The sequence below is a fragment of the Pelophylax lessonae genome (genome assembly GCF_965119305.1).
Source record: "Pelophylax lessonae genome assembly, chromosome: 12".
NCBI lineage: Eukaryota > Metazoa > Chordata > Amphibia > Anura > Ranidae > Pelophylax > Pelophylax lessonae.
In genome coordinates, this window is record NC_138779.1 from 99,401,089 (window position 1) to 99,421,430 (window position 20,342).

The following is a 20,342-nucleotide window of genomic DNA, read 5'->3' on the forward strand; positions in this document are numbered from 1 at the left end:
GGGGGCAATGCTGTGGCACTCTGCAATGATTGGGGGCCATGCTGTGGCACTCTGCAATGATTGGGGGCAATGCTGTGAGCACTCTGCAATGATTGGGGGCAATGCTGTGGGCACTCTGCAATGATTGGGGGCAATGCTGTGGGCACTCTGCAATGATTGGGGACAATGCTGTGGGCACTCTGCAATGAATGGGGGCAATGCTGTGGCACTCTGCAATGATTGGGGGCAATGCTGTGGCACTCTGCAATGATTGGGGGCAATGCTGTGGTCATTGTGCATTGAAAGGGGGGCATGCTGGTCTCTCTGCATTGAAAGGGGGGCACGCTGGTCACTGTGTATTGAAAGGGGGGCACGCTGGTCACTGTGCCTTGAAAGGGGGGTACGCAGCGCTGGTCACTGTGCATTGAAAGTGGGGCATGCTGGTCACTGTGCATTGAAAGGGGGCACGCTGGTCTCTCTGCATTGAAAGGGGGCAATGCTGTGGCGCTCTGCAATTATTGGGGGCAATGCTGTGGCGCTCTGCAATGATTGGGGGCAATGCTGTGGCACTCTGCAATGATTGGGGGCCATGCTGTGGCACTCTGCAATGATTGGGGGCAATGCTGTGAGCACTCTGCAATGATTGGGGGCAATGCTGTGGGCACTCTGCAATGATTGGGGGCAATGCTGTGGGCACTCTGCAATGATTGGGGACAATGCTGTGGGCACTCTGCAATGAATGGGGGCAATGCTGTGGCACTCTGCAATGATTGGGGGCAATGCTGTGGCACTCTGCAATGATTGGGGGCAATGCTGTGGTCATTGTGCATTGAAAGGGGGGCATGCTGGTCTCTCTGCATTGAAAGGGGGGCACGCTGGTCACTGTGTATTGAAAGGGGGGCACGCTGGTCACTGTGCCTTGAAAGGGGGGTACGCAGCGCTGGTCACTGTGCATTGAAAGTGGGGCATGCTGGTCACTGTGCATTGAAAGGGGGCACACTGGTCTCTCTGCATTGAAAGGGGGCACGCTGGTCTCTCTGCATTGAAAGGGGGCACGCTGGTCACTGTGCATTGAAAGGGGGGCACGCTGGTCACTGTGCATTGAAAGTGGGGCATGCTGGTCACTGTGCATTGAAAGTGGGTCATGCTGGTCACTGTGCATTGAAAGGGGGCACGCTGGTCATTCTGCTGGGAAAGTCGGAACTGGTTACTAAAATTTTTGAATCCCACCACTGGTGAGGGCATCCCTTTATGCAGATAGGGATTTGTCTGAGGGTCTGGATTTGCCTGTTCTCGGCTTACCCGACCATGTCTTCTTGGAGTCTCCAGAAGACCGGAATGGCTTAGATCCTTTCTCCTGCATGCCAGAGGCACAAAAGGGCTGCCTGTGGGCTGTGAAATAAGGCCCCCGGTGACTTGCCCTTGGCGGATTGAGGAAGAACAGTACTCTTCCCGCCTGTGAGCCCTTTGATTAACTCATCCAATGTCGGATGCCAAAGGGAGACCCAATGGAGCGAGGGCCCAATTGCAGCTGCAAACTTTGCAACCTCTGCTTCTGCACCACAAAACCTAGTAGTAGCACATTCCCATAATAGATATCACAGTAGCACATTCCCATAATAGATATGTTGCCTATAGAACAAGTTTATTTATGCTACTGACTTAACAAGGGCCTGATTTCTAGGGGAGAAGGGAAAGGAATATAGTACAGGCTATCTCTTTAATAGCTGACTACTGACATACTGAATTTCACTAAATGAGTTTATAATGCATTAAAATTTTGTCCTGAGGCACTCTGAGCCTGTTATTAAGGGTGCATTGAACTCTGATAATGAACCTCGCACACAAGTCAACAGCTTTAGGAGAACTTTGAAATATACTGAAGATTGTGAGATCATTGAAGACTGAAGACTAACAAGCACATTGAAAGTCAGAAGGTTTTCCAGAGATGGGTAACAAGAGTGTTATTGAGTGAAGGGCTAGCATGAAAGCTTTATAATGAGTATTCTCTTTACTGAGAGGTCGAAAGAGAGCTATATAATGACAATCTGATGTATCCCTGTACAAGTGATACATCTATAATGAGCGCAGGCTATACTGAAACACTAGTGTGAGAACGTCTTAACATGTTTCAGCGATTGCTTGATTCACTGGGGATAATCCATATCGCAGGTATCTCTACCTGTCGAATGCGTTTTTGCTACATGTTGGTTCACAGTGTTCATGATCTGAGTTTAGTGTCTTTTTAAATAAATTAAGGATTTAAATATAACATGATAGTGTGCAACGCAGCAAGGGCTATTTATAATAAAAAGGTGAACCCGCAGGCAAATTTTATTTGTCTACCCATAAGTTGCCTATGTTGTAAAGCTATGAAGCTGTGTAATTTGTGTCGACTGCAAGTAAATCAAATATGTGCATTTTAAGGTGCTTTTTTGTCTCAGGCACCACTCTATGCATTGACATACCTCCTTTAGACCTCAGTCCATCAAGCCAGTATGGTCTCCTGCTGAATAAGCACGCTCACAAAACAGCTTAACTCTGGAATAAGGCATGGCAGTTTAATCCAAAGTTATTTTACTTGTTAAAGTGCAGTACATTGGCTGCTCACCAGTCTTTTGAAGTGTAAAGAGAAAATAGTCCACTAAGCCTTATGCCCACTATGAAGGCTGATAGCTGACTATGGCAACTTGAAGAAGGGTGGAGTCTATCTAAGGACTAAACCAATTAGCCTCAATATACTGGTAAACTTGAATATACCATTTACATACATAAAAATAACAAATTGTAGATTGTAATTGGTCACTAGATATGAGCAAGATATTATTAATACATTTATAATGAAAACGAGTTCAAGTGATGGATACATGATAAGTGTTCCAAAACAGGTGCATTGGGGTGTTATTCACAATGAATACCATTGCAATGAAGCAAGGGATGTAAAGTGCACTACCGTGCACTGCTATGAAGCACATGTTACTGCAGTGAGATTATATAAATGGTGAACTGGTAAATACTAGGTGAAAAAAACAGCAAAATAATCATATACAATATTTATAAATAGACATTGATTATTATAGCGTTACTTATCAACACTGTCATCAATATCATCATTTTTATTTATTTCACTTGCTTATCAGTCCAGCGCCTGACACCATAAATAATGATGAGCACCTTGCTTTATCATGATCGAATAGTGCAGGTTATACAAAGCAAAGCAACAGTAATCAATGTGGTAAGACCTATGTTTATTTTCCTGGTTGGAACCAACATAGCACTGGCATACTGAGGGAGAGGGTTGATTAGAAACAAAACCTTTTCACAGGTTTATTAAATTACTAGACATTAAGCCCGTTAAATTAATGGGCACTAGAACATATGTGGTCAAACATTTGTAAAAACAGACTTGTTCCAGTTAAGCGAGAGCCTCTGTCAGCTCTGCGTCCCTGTTGCCCTAGCTGACTGAGCTTATCTCATTCTTTTTTCTAACAACGCGAGAGCCACATGACGTAGCCAGCTCTGTGCATAGCGTCCCTGCTGCCCTAGCAACATCGGGGACACGCGCAGAGCTGACCGAGCGGCTCTCGCGTGACATCGCTCGCCCGCCGCCACTTGTAACGGCCGCTGCCGCTGCTGCTTAGCAGTAAGTCCACGGGAGTGCATGCCCGCGCACACCCACCGCTTCAACAGTTTCGCCCGGCCGCCCGAAGTCTCTGCACTCCAAGTGCCAACGGCTGTCCGTGGGGCACATGCGCAGTAGCGCGATCCCATGGACACAGGGACTGGACGCAGAGACACTTGTACTTTATATGTATATATATATATATATATATATATATATATATATATATATATATGTGTGTGTGTGTGTGTGTGTGTGTGTGTGTGTATATGTGTGTGTGTGTATATATATAACGTGTGTGTGTGTGTGTATATATATATATATATATATATATATATATATATATATATATATATATGTGTGTACACATATATATATATATATATATATATATATATATACATATACACATATACATATATACACACATATATATATACATATATATATATATAACCATCTATAGAACACTCCATGCTGTGATTTGTAGTATAGAACACTCCATGCTGGGATTTGTAGTTCAGTTTTCCAGACTGGGACCCCATTATTACAGTGTATGTTGGGAGTTGTAGTCCCTCATACAGGCAGATTACTGGGAGTTGTAGTTCCTCTGGATAATGGCTGTAGCCGGCTCCGGAGCACAGCGCTGTGTGTAGAGTGATCTTCTCTCTCCTGCTGCTTACCGAGAATTGCCGCGCTCCGCCCGCCGCTCTGCAATTTATACCCCTCAGGACATGCCCCTCACTCCACTGATATGCCCGCGGCTCCACTGATAACGCCCACCGATAAACTGATCTTGCCCACCGCTGTACTGATACGCCCTCCGCGCCACCGATCACGCCCATCGCTTTACTGGGCACGCCTACTAACCCTCTTCCCTGACGTCATTCTCTTGCCCGGCCGACCAAAGTCTCTGCGCACCAAGTCCCAACAGCTGTCCGTGGGGCACATGCGTAGTAGCGCAATCCCACGGACACAGGGACTGGACGCAGAGACACTTGGACTTTATTATATTAGATTCTATGGTTAGATACTGTGGCTAATTTATAAATAAAATATTTTTTGTTGGGCTGCCACAGAGGCACTTCCTTTTTCTACTAGGATTTTAAGGATTGATTCTATACTTTCACCCTTATGGCTACTGGACTGGCAGTATACTTTTTCTGCCAGCCTATCACGGCTTGATATTTCACTTTTTCTACTGGGCTTTAATAGATTGGTAGAAAGCTTTTTCTGCTAGGCTATCATTGATACGTAGTACATATTTTCTGCATGGATATCATATATTGGTAATATATTTTCTGCTTAGCTCTCATTTAGTATCCTTTTTCTGCTAGGTGATTATAGTTTGGTAGCATATTGTTTTTTGCTAGGCTGTCATGATCTGGTAATATATTTTATTGCTTAGCTGCCATGGATTAGTAATATACTTTGTATGTTAGATTATCATAGATAGTTAGTATACTTTTTTCACTAAATTATCATGGATTGGTAATATATCTGGGTTACCATAATGGTTATGTACTGTTTCTGCTAGGGCATCACTGATTGGCAGCACACATTTTCTATAGGCTTCCTTTCTCCAGGGTTAGTAGAGACTAATAGGTTGCAATGGATTGATGCTTCATCCTTTTCCACAATTCTGCCAAAGACTGAAATTTCTGGTAGGCTGCTGAAAAATGGCACTAATCTCTGTTAGTGGCAGTAAACTATTTACCAAAAAAGATTTTCCTAGGGTAAAATAATTGGATAGTTTGCTATAATTAATGTTTAAATTTATATATATATATATATATGTATATATATATATATATATATATATATATATATATATATATATATATATATATATATATATATAAAGCCAGTGCCTCTGGAAAAACCTGAAAGATTTGAACAAGGCAACAAGTTTTTCCTAATTGTTATAAAAAATAGTTTTTTTTTTTAATACTTTAAATGACCAGTACAAACGATTAATTGTTCTCCTTTATTCATAGTCCAGAATGGGCAATTTAAGATGCATTATTCTGTCCCTCTCACCAGCCATATTTTTTTCTTTAATTAAAATGTCTTTTTGATGAAGGCAAGTTGGCATGATTCATTCTTCTTTCACATATTAGAGGAAAGATCCATTAGCACCACCATCCTCAATGTAGAATCTATGAAAAGGTGTCAGGTCAAAAGGGCTCCGCTGTTTAATGAGGTCAATCTAATTGTTTGGGCATCCTTTCACATTGAGTAATATGTGGATTATAAATGATACATGCCCCCTCTTATGTTAAATAGATTACCATTTTCTTCCATATACTGAAGAAGTCTCATGTTAAGCCCTTAAAGCATCTTAATCATTCAAGGTCAGTAATGCTCATAAATATGTTTTATCTTATTAAGGCATAAGGTTATTAAAATACTGAAAAAGCTAAGCTGATTTCACACTACAAAATGCTAAGGCCCAGCCAGAATAATAAAGTCACTTTTAAAAGATACAGCCAACACAGCTAACAATTGTCACCTATTTACAACTATAATATTTGTCCTGGAAGATTGTTACTTCAGGTTTAGTCAGTGACGAGGTCTGAAATTCTGTTATTGTACCAATAAATGCACTACATGTTTGATTGTTTGATAAAAAAAAATGCTGGTAATGGGCAATAGAAGTGTGCCAAAGTAAGCTACTGTATTGACAGTCGGATCACCAGGTATCTTTTAGCAAGTACTTATTTATACTTATTTATAAATACTCATTCGCTAGTTAGATCAGGCCTTCATCCCCCATATTACAAATGAGATTTGGGCCCATCATGAGTCTGAAGTGATACCAGCCCATTCAGGGTTCATGCACAGTTTTGTGGTCATTGAAACCAGCTAGCAATATTGCACCTTCTGGCCTTTGAACTTTTTGGGAGATGGTTTAGAAAGGCTCATAAAGGGGTGTCTGGGCGAGCCAGCCTCCTCACTATCGAAGGTTGGGTTCCCAGCAACCATACTGACAATGTACTGTAATTAACTGTGATGGGAAAAGCATAGAAAGTACTGCTGATATAGTTCTTGTGGATAGATTAGTGTAGGGCTTGAAGGTACAGGATAGACTCTTCAAGTAGATATAATCCCTTACAGAACATCCCTTAGGTAGAAAATGCAGTATATCTTGAGAAACTTAAGGGTGGAGGAGGGAATTGTTTTTACATCTTGATGCAGCTGATGTTCAGCTTCTTTACAGTCTGTCCCTGTCCACATGCACTACACCCACAGTAGGTTGCATGTGTCTTTCACAGGGCATATTGCTTAGTTTTTGTTGGTTATAATTGACTTTTTTCACAGTTTGTTCCTGGTCACATGCACTACAGCCATAGCAACCTGCATGTGTTTTTCACAAGGCGTTTTTCCTAATTTTGTTGGCTGAAAATGTATTTAAAATCTCCTTAGGGCGGGTTTACACTTATGTGAATTGGATGCGAGTTTCTGAATTCAGGCAAAAATTTGGACTTAATTCGCACCTGAAATGGAGAACAGGGACTCACCGAACCCTCTACTGCGAGCCGTGGCCGTGGGAAGTATAAGCCCGGCCTAAAAAAGTGTAATACAGCTGTGCAATGTGCATCAGCTCAGAAGCTTGTTTTTACTTTGGGAGAATATGTGACAGGGTGATTTACAGGCAGGAAATTCTGGGAATACTTTCACCCAATAACAAAAGGTTTCCAGGCAAGGACCTTTTTACCAATATCACCAGCTGCTAAAGCATATATGAGAGTTTAGTGGTTGGGTTTACTTTAACAAACTATGATTCAGTTCTTTGAATTGAAGTGCAAGGGTACATTTAAGACACCTGTCCATACTCTTTGTCTCTAGTATATTTTGGACAATTATCCCTGATTAAAAATGAGCTGCTTTAGAAAAATTTTAACCTGCTGTATCCTCAGTGTTATGTTATTTCTTTCTATAAAGCCCCAGCCTGGGCTCTTGGTTGCTAGAAAAGTGGGCCAAACCTTGGTACTTAAAATTTTACACTGCTGCAATGTCTTAATAGGTTGCCATAGATTTGCGCCCTTCTGTTTGCTACTGACATGTGCATTGTGCAGGGGCAGGCAGTCTATGTGCATAGCTTTCCCCCCTGAAATTATTGTGTGGTACCTTTACAGTGCTGGAGATCCAGAATCGGTCAGGAGAGGTGTCTGATGCTAGTATCAGTAGCAGTATGGCAGCCTTGGACATTGCATATGTTCTAGGGTGCTGGGTCTTCTCATTCCAAAATGTCAAAGGATGAGGACAGAGTGAGTAGGAGGGGATATATTGTCGGTGACTGCGCTGTCAGCGTCAGGTAATTCTGCAGAGATTCAAGACTTCATTTGGCCCTTCTCAGTGTGGCCCTCATAGCCCTCTTCCCTGCTTGACATGGCATATCCTATGTTTTTGAAACCCTTTGTGAGACTTCCCTCCTTGCATTAGATGCCACAAATATTCTGGCAGATGCATCAGGAGAATGTTGTGAATGTGGAGTGAGGTGGGTACAGAGAAAAAGGGGAATGAAGAGGAGGAATGCAGACCTTTGACTGTCAACTTGTCTTACTGAGGTTCTGCTTCCAATAAGCTTTGTGGTACAGAATCATGTGTTTCCTGTATGTATGCATGCATGCATGTATGTACTGCCCTGATGCTAGTCAATTTCTACCAAACACAGTTTATAATTTGAGAATAATTGTGAATACAGGGATGGGATGGGGTTCAGGGAAGGTTTTGAAGTGTTTTTTGTGCACTCTGTGTTGACCTTTTATTAAATGTTTAAGACAGTGCAGTGTGGTAAAAGTAAACTTTCCATAGTTTTTATATTATTGTGGCTGCTACTTCTGCTGTTCAACTTAGACCTATTACCATTGAATACAAATGCATTGCAGCCAAAACATATTAACCACTTCCAGACAGCCCACCGCATATATACTGCGGCAAGGCGCCCCAGCTGCGCAAAATCACATATAGGTAGGTGCTCCTGCTGTGATCATGCAGGAGAATGACAGAACGGGGGGGGGGGGGGGGGTTGGCTGCTGTCCCACTAAATGGATGGAGGGAACCAAGGTAAGGGATCCTGCAGCAGTGGAGGAGCCAGCCAGGGACACCAGCATGGATGAGAGTGAGCGGGGAGCCTTGAAATGACAGTCGTTCCACACGGGGGACCCTTGCCCCCGTTGCCCAGAAGTGATGTCACAAACTGGCGGAAGCCCTGGGATTGGTGCATGATTTGAGGCAGACTGAAGCCAAAGGAGCTTAGGACAGGAACACAAGCAAGCAGCTACACCCTGTTTCAGGGTGTGGCCCCTTCTTCAGGTCATAAAGTGATAAAGGGCACTTTACGACCTGAAGAAGAGGCCACGTTCTGAAAGCCCCGCTGTATGGACTGGAGCCCCGCTGTATCGACTGGAGCCCTGCTGTATGCACTCCATCTGACAGCCCAGCCTGTCCCCAGCCAGCTATCATTCCAGCATCATCTGGTCACTAATGTGGCATCCACCTCCAGATAACAGACTTGAGTAAGCAACGCTGCACAATATATTTTCCAGTCCACTCTATGCCTTAGATTGTTTAAATAAATAGACATGTTTTTACTCATTCAAGATTGGTTTTATGGCTCTGATATGTTACAGCACGTTTCCCATTTGTGTTCTTCTTTTTATCTCATTGGTCTATGAGTTTGGAATAGCAGCGACCAATGCAGACTGCATTCTCTAGGTGGTGGTATATGCGCCTGGACACTTGTGTTGAGTAGGCATCCCCATGCACGCCAGAGATATAAGGACAATTTTAGCTCCTTCTTTTGGGTTTAACTTGAAAATGATGAGCTGTATGGGTTTTCAATGTGTTCCCTACTTACAGTTTTGGATATCCTAGCCTTCACTGTTTCACAAGCCCACAATATTTTACCAAATCTTTTTTTTTTTTTTTTTTGGTACACCTTTTACTTTTTTATTTCCTGGAAAATTTGGAGATTATGTTGTGTCCACTAAAAATTTGTTTATTTTTCACTGAAAATTTGGAGTTCATCAGATATCCAGCAATCCTGATGCTACTATCTTATTATTTGGGCCTGCCCTTTGTCTTAAGCAGCTATGTCATTTTAGGGGACATTGATGAATTAAATAATGTACTGTACATTTTAAAATATGGTTGAAAAAAATAAAGTTTTTGAATGAAAAATACAAAATAAAGATTTCTCATTTCAGCCCTAAGAAATTATCATTTTCTTTTCCTATTGTTCTTTCAGATACTTGGTGCTTGAACATGTATCCGGTGGAGAGCTTTTTGACTATCTGGTTAAAAAGGGGCGACTAACTCCAAAGGAGGCTCGAAAATTCTTTCGACAAATCATATCTGCTCTAGATTTCTGTCACAGCTACTCCATATGGTGAGTCAGACTTTTTGCTTCTCTATGAGCATTGACGTACACAACGCTTGACAAAGGTTACTGCTTTTCACTTTCATAGCCCAGGAATATAAGCTGAGGGATATAGGAAGGAAGGAAAAGAGTTTTGTCAGAGTTATAAGGAAGCAAGCAGCTGAAAGAAATATTCAAAATCAAGTCAAGCTGAGGTGCAAAAAGACAGTGACAGAATTAAAGTGAACTTGGGATGCTGTATGAACAAAATATTGCAAAAACTGGACCAGAGGACATACTGTAGAAACGGATCTCGGTTTTCGAATCATGATTAATTATTATTTTTATTATTATTTTTGCAGCCAGGCCGATTCACACAAAGGCAAGAGTCCTCTGGGGGTTCATTTAAGGCATACATGTTAACATGTATTAAAGTACGCTGTGTTAAGGCAGTCCATTAATTTAAATCATCAGCCTAATGTACTATATCAGTGGTTCTCAAATCCGGTCCTCGGGACCCACCAACAGGCCAGGTTTGCAAGATAACTAAATTACATCACAGGTGATCTCATTTGCTTCTCAGTGATTGCAGTATTCTAGTCTGCATCCCCCAAGGTAATACTTAAAATCTGGCCTGTTAGTGGGTCCCGAGGACCGGATTTGAGAACCACTGTACTATATCACAATAGATCTAAAATGGCATCCGCTGCATTTGTTTGTATAGCACCGCACTGCAACGCACGGTAGTGCGTTACATTGTGTCATAATTTGCTGCAATTCAAATGCACTGTGAAGGCACTTTGGGGTTCTAATCAAAATGAATGGCTCTGCAGAGTTACCACTGAGCAGTGGTATGAACAGACCTTGAAAGAAAACCTGTGTTGAGCAAAAGAAGGAGGTGGCCATTGTTGAGTTCTCCTTCAAAAATGCTAGTTGCCTGGCTGTCATCTAATTGTTTCAATATTTCTTAAGTCACTTACCTGGAATTAGCATTTTGATCAGGAATTCTGATTTTGCTCAGACTTCACTTAAAGTGAAGTGTACCTATACTGTATGTCACTGGGACAAATATTGAGGATGAATCTTACCATCAGGGACATAGACCACCATAAAACCAGATAAGGGGTCCTATACATTCTATACCCTATCCAAATCTTAAAAATAAATTTAGGCCATGCATACACTTTAGCACATACTTGTCCTGCATAAGTGACTGTTTTGTGTGAGTGAACGAGGTCAGCTGCCACTATAGTTATCATAATATATTATTTATCAGCAAAATATAAACATTTGTTCTCCACATTTCATGGAGTAGTATTGGGCTTTCACCTTGTGGGACTCTAGTGTAAAGATCTTTCCCCCCTCCTTTAATAACTGTGATGGCTCAAGCATGGATTTTCAGTCTAGCTGCATCATACATTCTCTAGGTGAATACTTGCTTGGATGAAAATCCACATTTTGGCCCCTTTCACACTTGTGTGACTTGTCCTGCAACATGGGACTGCAAAGTCGCATGACAAGTCGTACCCCATAATTTCCAATGAGTACCATTTATATCTATGAGATTTCAGGTTGCAGCGACTTCAAAGTAGTCCCTGCAATACTTTGGTCTGACTTTGATGTTTCCAAAGACCTAAAGATTACACAGGCATTGCTTGAAGTTGCATCAAAGTCGCGTGACTTTGAGGTCGTACAAGTGTGAAAGGGGCCTTAACCTGTCATGACACAGGTAATAGGTTGTAATAAGTGTTGATATTTAATTTATTTGTTACAGTAAAAAAAAAAATTTGCAAGATATGGCTGAAATACATATGTAGGCGGGGCCTAACCAGTGTACCAGAGAATTGAGCAAACACACGTGGATAATAAAAAACAATCAAAAATTGCGCTGAACTGTAATGGTGCCAAATGTCCCTATTTCAGGCTAAGGCTTCTCTGGAAAATAATTAGATACAATGTAATATGCCATGCGAATTAACAGCCCCGAGCAGCTAGCCAAAAATCCTATTGGTAACAGATGGTGAACAAATCGATCATACAATAAAGCAGCGCTCCGGTGAAGCAGAACATATATATGTGTGAAAAAAGGATGGATCCACCACCAAGATGAAGATGCACACTGACTTTTACCAGATCCAAATGACTGCTGGGGTTAGCAGCAGTCAATCACGCTTGTATAATCGAACGATCACTGAATCCATATCCCTTAGATACATGGAAAGAAGCTCCAACAGTATAGGTACACAAAAATAAAAGCAATCATTGTGCAAGCATCGCTTTAATCAGTTTATTGAAATCAGAATAAAAATAAGGTACTCACAATGAATTTAAAACAGCAAGCAGAGTCCCAAAGAAATGGTAACTGTAGTTTGTTTCAAACCAATGGCAAGGCCAACCTCAAGCTGTGCATCTGCGTCACGTGACTAAGCACCTTCTGACGCGTTTCGTCGTAATTGACACCCCTGTTGACGTCAATTATGATAAAACGCGTCAAAAGGAGCTTAGCCACGTGACGCAGATGCACAGCTTGAGCTCGGCCATGTCATTGGTTTGAAACAAACTACAGTTACCATTTGTATGGGACTCTGCTTTCTTTTTTAAATTCATTGAGAGTACCTTATTTTTATTCTGATTTCAATAAACAGATGAAAGCGATGCTTGCGCAATGATTCCTTTTATTTTTGTGCACCTATACTGTTGGAGCTTCTTTCCATGGATCTATGGGATATGGATTCAGTGGTTGTTTGATTATACAAACGCGATTGACTGCTGCTAACACCAGCAGTCATTTGTATCTGGTAAGAGTCAGTGTGTTCATCTTTATCTTGGTGGTGGATCCATCTTTTTTTCACACATATATATACGTTCTGCTTCATCGGAGGACTTTGGATTGTTGTCTGAGTGCTGCTTTATTTTATGATCAAAACACACGTGGATATTTAAATTTTATTTATATTGTAGAAATTGGCTGCTCACAGAATTAAGGCAATTTACATTAAAGGCACCACATATGTTGCAGATCATATGATTCAGGCATAAGAGGGCATGTTTTATTCACAAGCCACTTTCCAATAGTAATATATTATACAGCTACATTCCACTGAATGCCAAAGGAGCACTTCCCTTGTTATTCCTTGTTCACACTGCGATTCCCGGATGTACTGGTACACTGTAGATATCCAGCTGCCAGTGGGAAACTGTTTCACAAAGCTGATAGACATACCTCCCAACTTTTAGAGATGGAAATGAGGGAAACCTATTATCAAAAGTATGTAGACATAGGACACACCCTTTGCGATGACCCCTTAAAGGAGAATTACTGGATCACAAGAGTGCAGTTCGTTCTGCACTCCTGTGACCCATTTCCAGCAGACAGCGGGCTGAAGACCGCTGTTGGCTGACGTCACAGAGGCAGGAGAGATCGCGACCATATGATCGGGATCTGTCCACGTGCCTGGACTGGCATCCGTCTCAGTCTCCCAGCGAGCCACTGAGAGACTGAGCCGGTCGCTCCCACCCCCTCCACAGCCAATCGCTCCAGTGAGCGCTGGTGACTGACAGTCACTAGTTCTCTGCTTAAGGAGCTCTGAGAACGGAGCGGTTGGCAGTGTTCTCAGTGTTAGAGCCTGCAGGGGACCAATGCTTCATTCACCTAGGTAAGTATGATACTTACATAAACACAGATCCAAGTTATACAAAGAAAAATGATTGGTTAAATCCCACAATAACTACTATTGCTTTATATTGTCTTTTGAAATTTACAAAAGCAGCAATTTGGAGAATGGATGCTACTAGCATTGCAAAATACTTTTCAAAGATAACAAGTACATTTTTATATACAACTATATAGATCAGATCAAAATGAGGGACAAATGAGGAGGAAAGAGTGATAGAGGGACTTTGTTCCAAATCAGGGACAGTTGGGAGCTATTGATAGAGTAGACACCCTGTAAGGGGAAACCTACTCTTTCCCCTTCTCAACAGGTACCTCTCCCTAATGCTACTCCTACTTTCTTCCTAACCCATAGGGGATCTGTCCCTATCTTACATCCACACTGCAGGCACACACATTATTTATATAATTCTGTGTCATGATGGCTGCTCAATCTCGTGGGATTACAGCCCATAGCAGGGGTCAATAAGTTCTCAATGGGCTCCTGCCAGCCTGAAGAAACAGCACAGTGCCACTTTCAGGTTGGAGGATTTACTGCAACCTTCATCTGCCAACACTTTTACATTATCCCTTTAAAGATCCCGCAAGTACAGAAAAATACTTGTTGATCTATCAGAACTGCACTTAGCTCCTAAGTATTGTGGTGGGGCTGACAACACGCAGCTTTTTTTGTGGACTAAGTGGTGTCAGCCCTCCCTCCCCAGTGTTTTTTGCTATACTACTTAACCACTCCCACTTACAGATCTCTACAATATAGAGGGTAATCATTCTGTAGTCTATGGTTAAAACTAGGAGGGCTAGTCTATCAGATAACACAGATAACACACAGATAACACAGGAAGTGTGCAGAGGACAGTAGCCACCTTCCTATTCTAGTTTACTCTGAAGACACTCCTCGCGGTAGCCACCTTTCTCTTCTAGTTTCTCTGAAGACGTTCCCTCTGGGTAGCCACCTTCCTGTTCTAGGAGTTTCTGATATGATCAACAAGTTTTTTTCACACTTTTTTGCATCAAACAGATATAACAGAATTCTTCCAATGGTATATTTAGCAGACCAAAAGGAAGCTAATAAGAAAAGTTTATTGTCAGGGTTTACATTTTGTTTATATTTTGTAAGATATGTTCACTGCCTTGTAAACATGCCCCCAATTCAGGCCATACATGGGTCAAATTTCCGAACAAATTTTCTTTAGAAAAACAGAAATTTTGTGCATTTTGTAATCCGATGGTCCCACCATTAATTTCCATATTTGACCAACCTTCAGCCTTCAATTTCACCTCATGTTGCTACCTTAAAGAATGTTCGTGGCTGGGAATCTTCTTTTTCTTCCAGGTCACAGCTCATGTGTATTTCTTTTTCGATTACATTTCTCGCACATTTCTCCTATCGTTAATTAGAAATTTGTTCGTTTTTTCAAAAAATTCCCAACATGCCCAATCACTCAAATTAGATGGCCCCATGAAAATCAGATGTTGCTGCAGCTCACTAATTGTGCGAAACTTCGTGAGAAAATTCTTTCGGAATTCGACCCATGCTAGTGTGGCTCACTGATATATTAAAAATGTAGCATTTTATCATTGCACACAATCTGACAAAAATGGAAACCTCTGTTTTGTTTTTCTCATTCACATTTTTATTGATAAATTTATGCACACACATTTATTGATAAATTTATGCATACTCTAGGGATCACGAGCACCCCACCACTATACCCACCACAGGGTTATTACGGAGATTATCACATGAAGATTTAACATCTGGGCTGCACTATATATGGACTGCTTCCATTATTTACCATAGATTACCTTTGGCACATTGTCACTGTTTACTTTTTTGCACATTGTCACTTTATTTTTATTGTGCATATTGTCACTTTATTTGGTCATATATATGCCCTAAATGCAGGGCCACCTATATATATATATATATATATATACATTTTTATTTTTAATTTACCCACTTATTTTATTGGATAAACTGTTTATATTTGTTTGTATATATTTATTGATTTATTACTTATATATACCACTCACCTGGTATTCACCACCATCCGTTATAGTATTGTTGGTTTACACCTTACAGCACCAGTCACTTTATCACTTCCGTCTGTTTGTGTACATTGTTGATATTGCAGTGCTTTTGTATTTATTTATTTATTATGTAACATATTCATTTCATAAACCATCCCTTACTATGACATTTTCGGGCAGCGCCATACCCCTTCTTCCCCCCCCCCACCTTTTCTTCATTCATATAACTTTGGTTATATTTGAGGGAGGCCGCAGTCTATATATCATACCCCTGTCCGCTTCCTTAGCGCGGAGTTTACTCTCATTATTTCTTGTAACAGCTTTAATAAAGGAGAATAAAATTAGACATTTCTGTGACACTTTTGTGCTTCTGTTAGGTAAATCAGTAGTAAACTCTATAAGGCCACTAGTTTATACCTTCTAGAACACATTGCAATCTGATTTATCCCCTTCCATGTTTATTACTTCTTTTCCAGTGTATTTTCTTTTCTATGTATCCCAGCTGAAGCCAGCACCATTTTAGCTCCTGTCTACCGCTTCTTACCTGCAGTATTCTTCTTCCCCTTCCTCTTTTTCTTTGCCATGATCTTGCGCATGCGCAGTGGACCTACTTGCTCTGTTGATGCTAAGTGTCCTTATTACACCCCCTGTTAAAATACCAAGTCACATGGGGTGTATCAGGAAAATCTAAATGGGTCTGAAAACTCAAAAGATTACCTGTTGATGATGCAGACATGGCAACAGAATGCACAGACTGATGGCACACAGAGCAAGCCATAAATTAGTGCCAAAATGTGCATGCTCTAAAGGGCAAAAGTCAGAACAATACGAAAGACACCAATATGTAAATTTATTCAGACTGCTTTAAATGGGGAAAACTATTAAATGAGACTTTTCTACCACTTTAATAAACAGTAAAAAAAAGTACAAATCAAGTTAAGAGAGAAAAAAACGAACAAATATGGTGAAAAAATAATACAAATCTGACCTCAATCTTAAATAGTTGGGGAACACCTCCCAATAAATTATGCCAGTTTATATCCTATAAAAGCAAATAGACAAAGTCAGGGCACTGAGGAGGGAGGACTAAAGCTGGCCACAGATGGTTTGTTTTTTCATTCTTCATTCAGCCCACTGAATTAAGCTGGATGGAAGAATTCTTTCCCGCCTGGATAATGTATTCTATGAGCAGGGCCCTCCACTATCAGAATACATTGATCAGAGGCCTCAGCCACAGATTGAGAAACATTTTTCAGCATGTCCCTTTGACTGAAGTCAATCAAACGATCAACTTCGATCGAGCAAGGACAGAGATTCTGCTGAACCGGCAGAGTTTCCATCAGTGTATGGCCAGCTTAAAGTGTTACTAAACCCAGGACCCTGCATTCCATATATCTGGTCTCCCACAGTACATAGAACATGGAAATGCATTTTTTCTTTTAGTAAATATAAACTGATAAATACCTTTTATCATCAGCAGTATATAGCAGTCTTTTGACTTCTTTCAGTGTGTGGCTGAGCACTGGTTAAAGCTTGTAGGAGGAGTTTTCATTCTCCTCTGACTGTCCTATGATGCTGCATGACCCCTGACCTTCTGTCCAGACAGTGCTGATTGGCCCTGTGCTGATCGATGCACCCTCCCAAAAAAAAAAACCTAAAAAAAAACTTTCTAGCAATACACATCAAACTGAGCATATGCAGAGCCCCCAAGGCTCTGTACTATCAGCAGATGGATTGAGGACAGTAAAAGGGTAGGATCAGAGAAGCCAGGATCAAACAGCCTTTTTACACAATGCAGAGGATTACCCCTTAGGTTCCATAGTGAGTATAACAAGCATGCTTTTCTGCATATACAGACTGATTTTACTGTTGTAGGTTTAGTAACATTTAAGGACTAGGCAAAATACACAATACTATAGTGATGTACAAAGTATTGCACTCTGCATCTACGTCTTGTTCCAGAAAAGATTCTGATAACAAGGTTTTTTGAAAGAGTAGGTAGAGGTAAGGTTTTAAATAGAATGGTTGAACCCGGCCTGATGAAAATGTTCAATCGTATTGTGCAGTTTTGCTGTAAGTTTCTCCATCCTCTGAACATATTGTTTGTTCTGCTTTACTATTGCTTTATCTGTAAGAATCAGCTTTTTTCCCATTCCTGTGAATTAAATATCTTGCTTCCGTGAGAAAGTGATTTATCAGATGTTGTATAGAAAATCAGAGCTTTTTATAAATTAGTTTAAAAAGTAAATGGTTTAAATCCATTAAAGGATCTAACTTGATTGCAGGACCTTTAAGTTCAAAAGCCAGTTGGGGGATTTTTCACAAAAGTCTTATATATACACTGCTATGAGCACCCATATGATCACAGTACTTCCAGTGTGTGGGTAGACCTCTGCCTTATAGTATGTTTGATGAGCAATTGGAGGCACAGGCCCCCCTAAAGTAAGGTGACCAGATTTTTAAAATGAAATCCGGGGACATTTGCTTTTTTTATTGGCAAATGGCACAGGACTGCAGAATACACAGATCGCTGAGCACAGAACTGCAGAATACACAGATCACTGGGTACAGGACTGCATAATACATAGAGCGCTGGGCACAGGACTACATAATACACAAAGCGCTGGGTACAGGACTGCATAATACACAGAGCGGTGGGTACAGGACTACAAAATACACAGATCGCTGGGCACAGGACTACATAATACACAGAGCACAGGGCAAAGAACTACATAATACACAGAGCGCTGAGCACAGGACTACATAACACACAGAGCGCTGGGTACAGGACTGTATAACACACAGAGCGCTTGCCACAGGACTGCATAACACACAGATTGCTGGGCACAGGACTGCATAATAGACAGAGCACTGGGCACAGGACTACATAATACACAGAGCGCTGGGTACAGGACTACATAATACACAGAGCACTGGGCACAGGACTATATAATATACAGGAGGGTGTTAGGCATAGAGTACAGGGTTCAGAGGTTTGCTATGCGCTGGGCACAGGACTACATAATACACAGAGCGCTGGGCACAGAACTGCAGAATACACAGATCGCTGGGTACAGGACTGCATAATACACAGAGAGCTGGGTAGAGGACTGCATAACACACAGAGCGCTGGGTACAGGACTGCATAACACACAGAGCGCTGGGCACAGGACTACATAATACACAGAGCGCTGGGTACTGGACTGCATAATACACAGAGCAGTGGGTACAGGACTACAAAATACACCGAGCGCTGGGCACAGGACTACATAATACACAGAGCACAGGGCAAAGGACTACATAATACACAGAGCGCTGAGCACAGGACTACATAACACACAGAGCGCTGGGTACAGGACTGTATAACACACAGAGCGCTTGCCACAGGACTGCATAACACACAGATTGCTGGGCACAGGACCTCTGTGCATAGCAAACCTCTGAACCCTGTACTCTGTGCCTAACACCCTCCTGTATATTATATAGTCCTGTGCCCAGTGCTCTGTGTATTATGTAGTCCTGTACCCAGCGCTCTGTGTATTATGTAGTCCTGTGCCCAGTGCTCTGTGTATTATGCAGTCCTGTGCCATTTGCCAATAAAAAAAAAAAATGTCCCCAGATTTCATTTTAAAAATCTGCCAATAACTAAAACATCACTTCTGGTTGAACTGACCATTTAAAGCTGACCTTTGGGAAACATGTGCACTAGCTAAGTAAGATACCCTAAAATGTGTGAATGACTGCTACTTAGTGTAAAATTCATAACCTTCTCCATATCTGGAAGTACCGGTTACTACAGTGATTGCCTCTGGCTTCCAAGTCCCAGTGAACACAGGAGGTCACTTGCTTGGCATGGGCACAATTCAGAGAACACTTTTAATTTCCTTAATGAATGTAAAGTGTTCTCTGATTGGATGAGTTGGAGATCATGACATCACCGCCTCACCTTTGTGTTCTCTGAATTGTGCCCATGCCAAGCAGTGACCCCCTGCGTTCAATAAGCAGCAGGGTAGCTGCTCAACATGGGACTTGGAAGCCAGAGGCAATCACTGTAGTAACAGTTTCTACATCGGTGATTTCCATCTTGCACAGGTATGGCACATACATACTTACATTGGTCTAAGCTGGGTTGAATGTGACATTCATTAACCACTTAAGCCCCGTGCCTTTATGACTAGGCCATTTTTTGCGATATGGCACTGCGTTACTGTAACTGACAATTGCGCGGACGTGCGACGCTGTACCCAAAATAAAATGGGTGTCCTTTTTTCCCCACAAATAGAGCTTTCTTTTAGTGGTATTTGATCACCTCTGCGGTTTTTATTTTTTGCGCTATAAACAAAAAAATACTGAGAATTTTGGGGAAAAAAAAGTATTTTTTACTTTCTGCTATGAAACATACCCAATAAAAAAAAATGTAAAAAATAAAATGTATTCATCAATTAAGGCCAATATGTATTCTGCTACATATTGATGGTAAAAATAATTGCCTATAGGCATATATTGATTGGTTTGCGCAAAGGTTATAGTGTCTAAAAACGATGGGATATTCTTATACAATTTTTGTTTATTTAATATTTTTACTAGTAATTTCGGTGATCAGAAATTTTTAGACTGACTGCGACATTGTGGCGGACAATTTGGACAACTGACACTTTTGACATTTTTTTGGG

The 20,342-nt window shown here is 41.3% G+C and overlaps 1 protein-coding gene across 4 annotated transcripts in view; it reads left to right on the plus strand.

Annotated features, from left to right (window-relative positions):
* Positions 1-20,342, plus strand: part of LOC309568640 (serine/threonine-protein kinase BRSK2-like) — a 496,199-nt gene that overhangs the window by 349,375 nt on the left and 126,482 nt on the right. For all 4 annotated transcript variants that reach the window (XM_082274362.1, XM_082274364.1, XM_082274365.1 and 1 more), the window contains one exon: positions 9,855-9,995. In XM_082274362.1, coding sequence (XP_082130488.1) covers positions 9,855-9,995 — 141 coding nt within the window. The remainder of the gene's footprint in view (positions 1-9,854; positions 9,996-20,342) is intronic.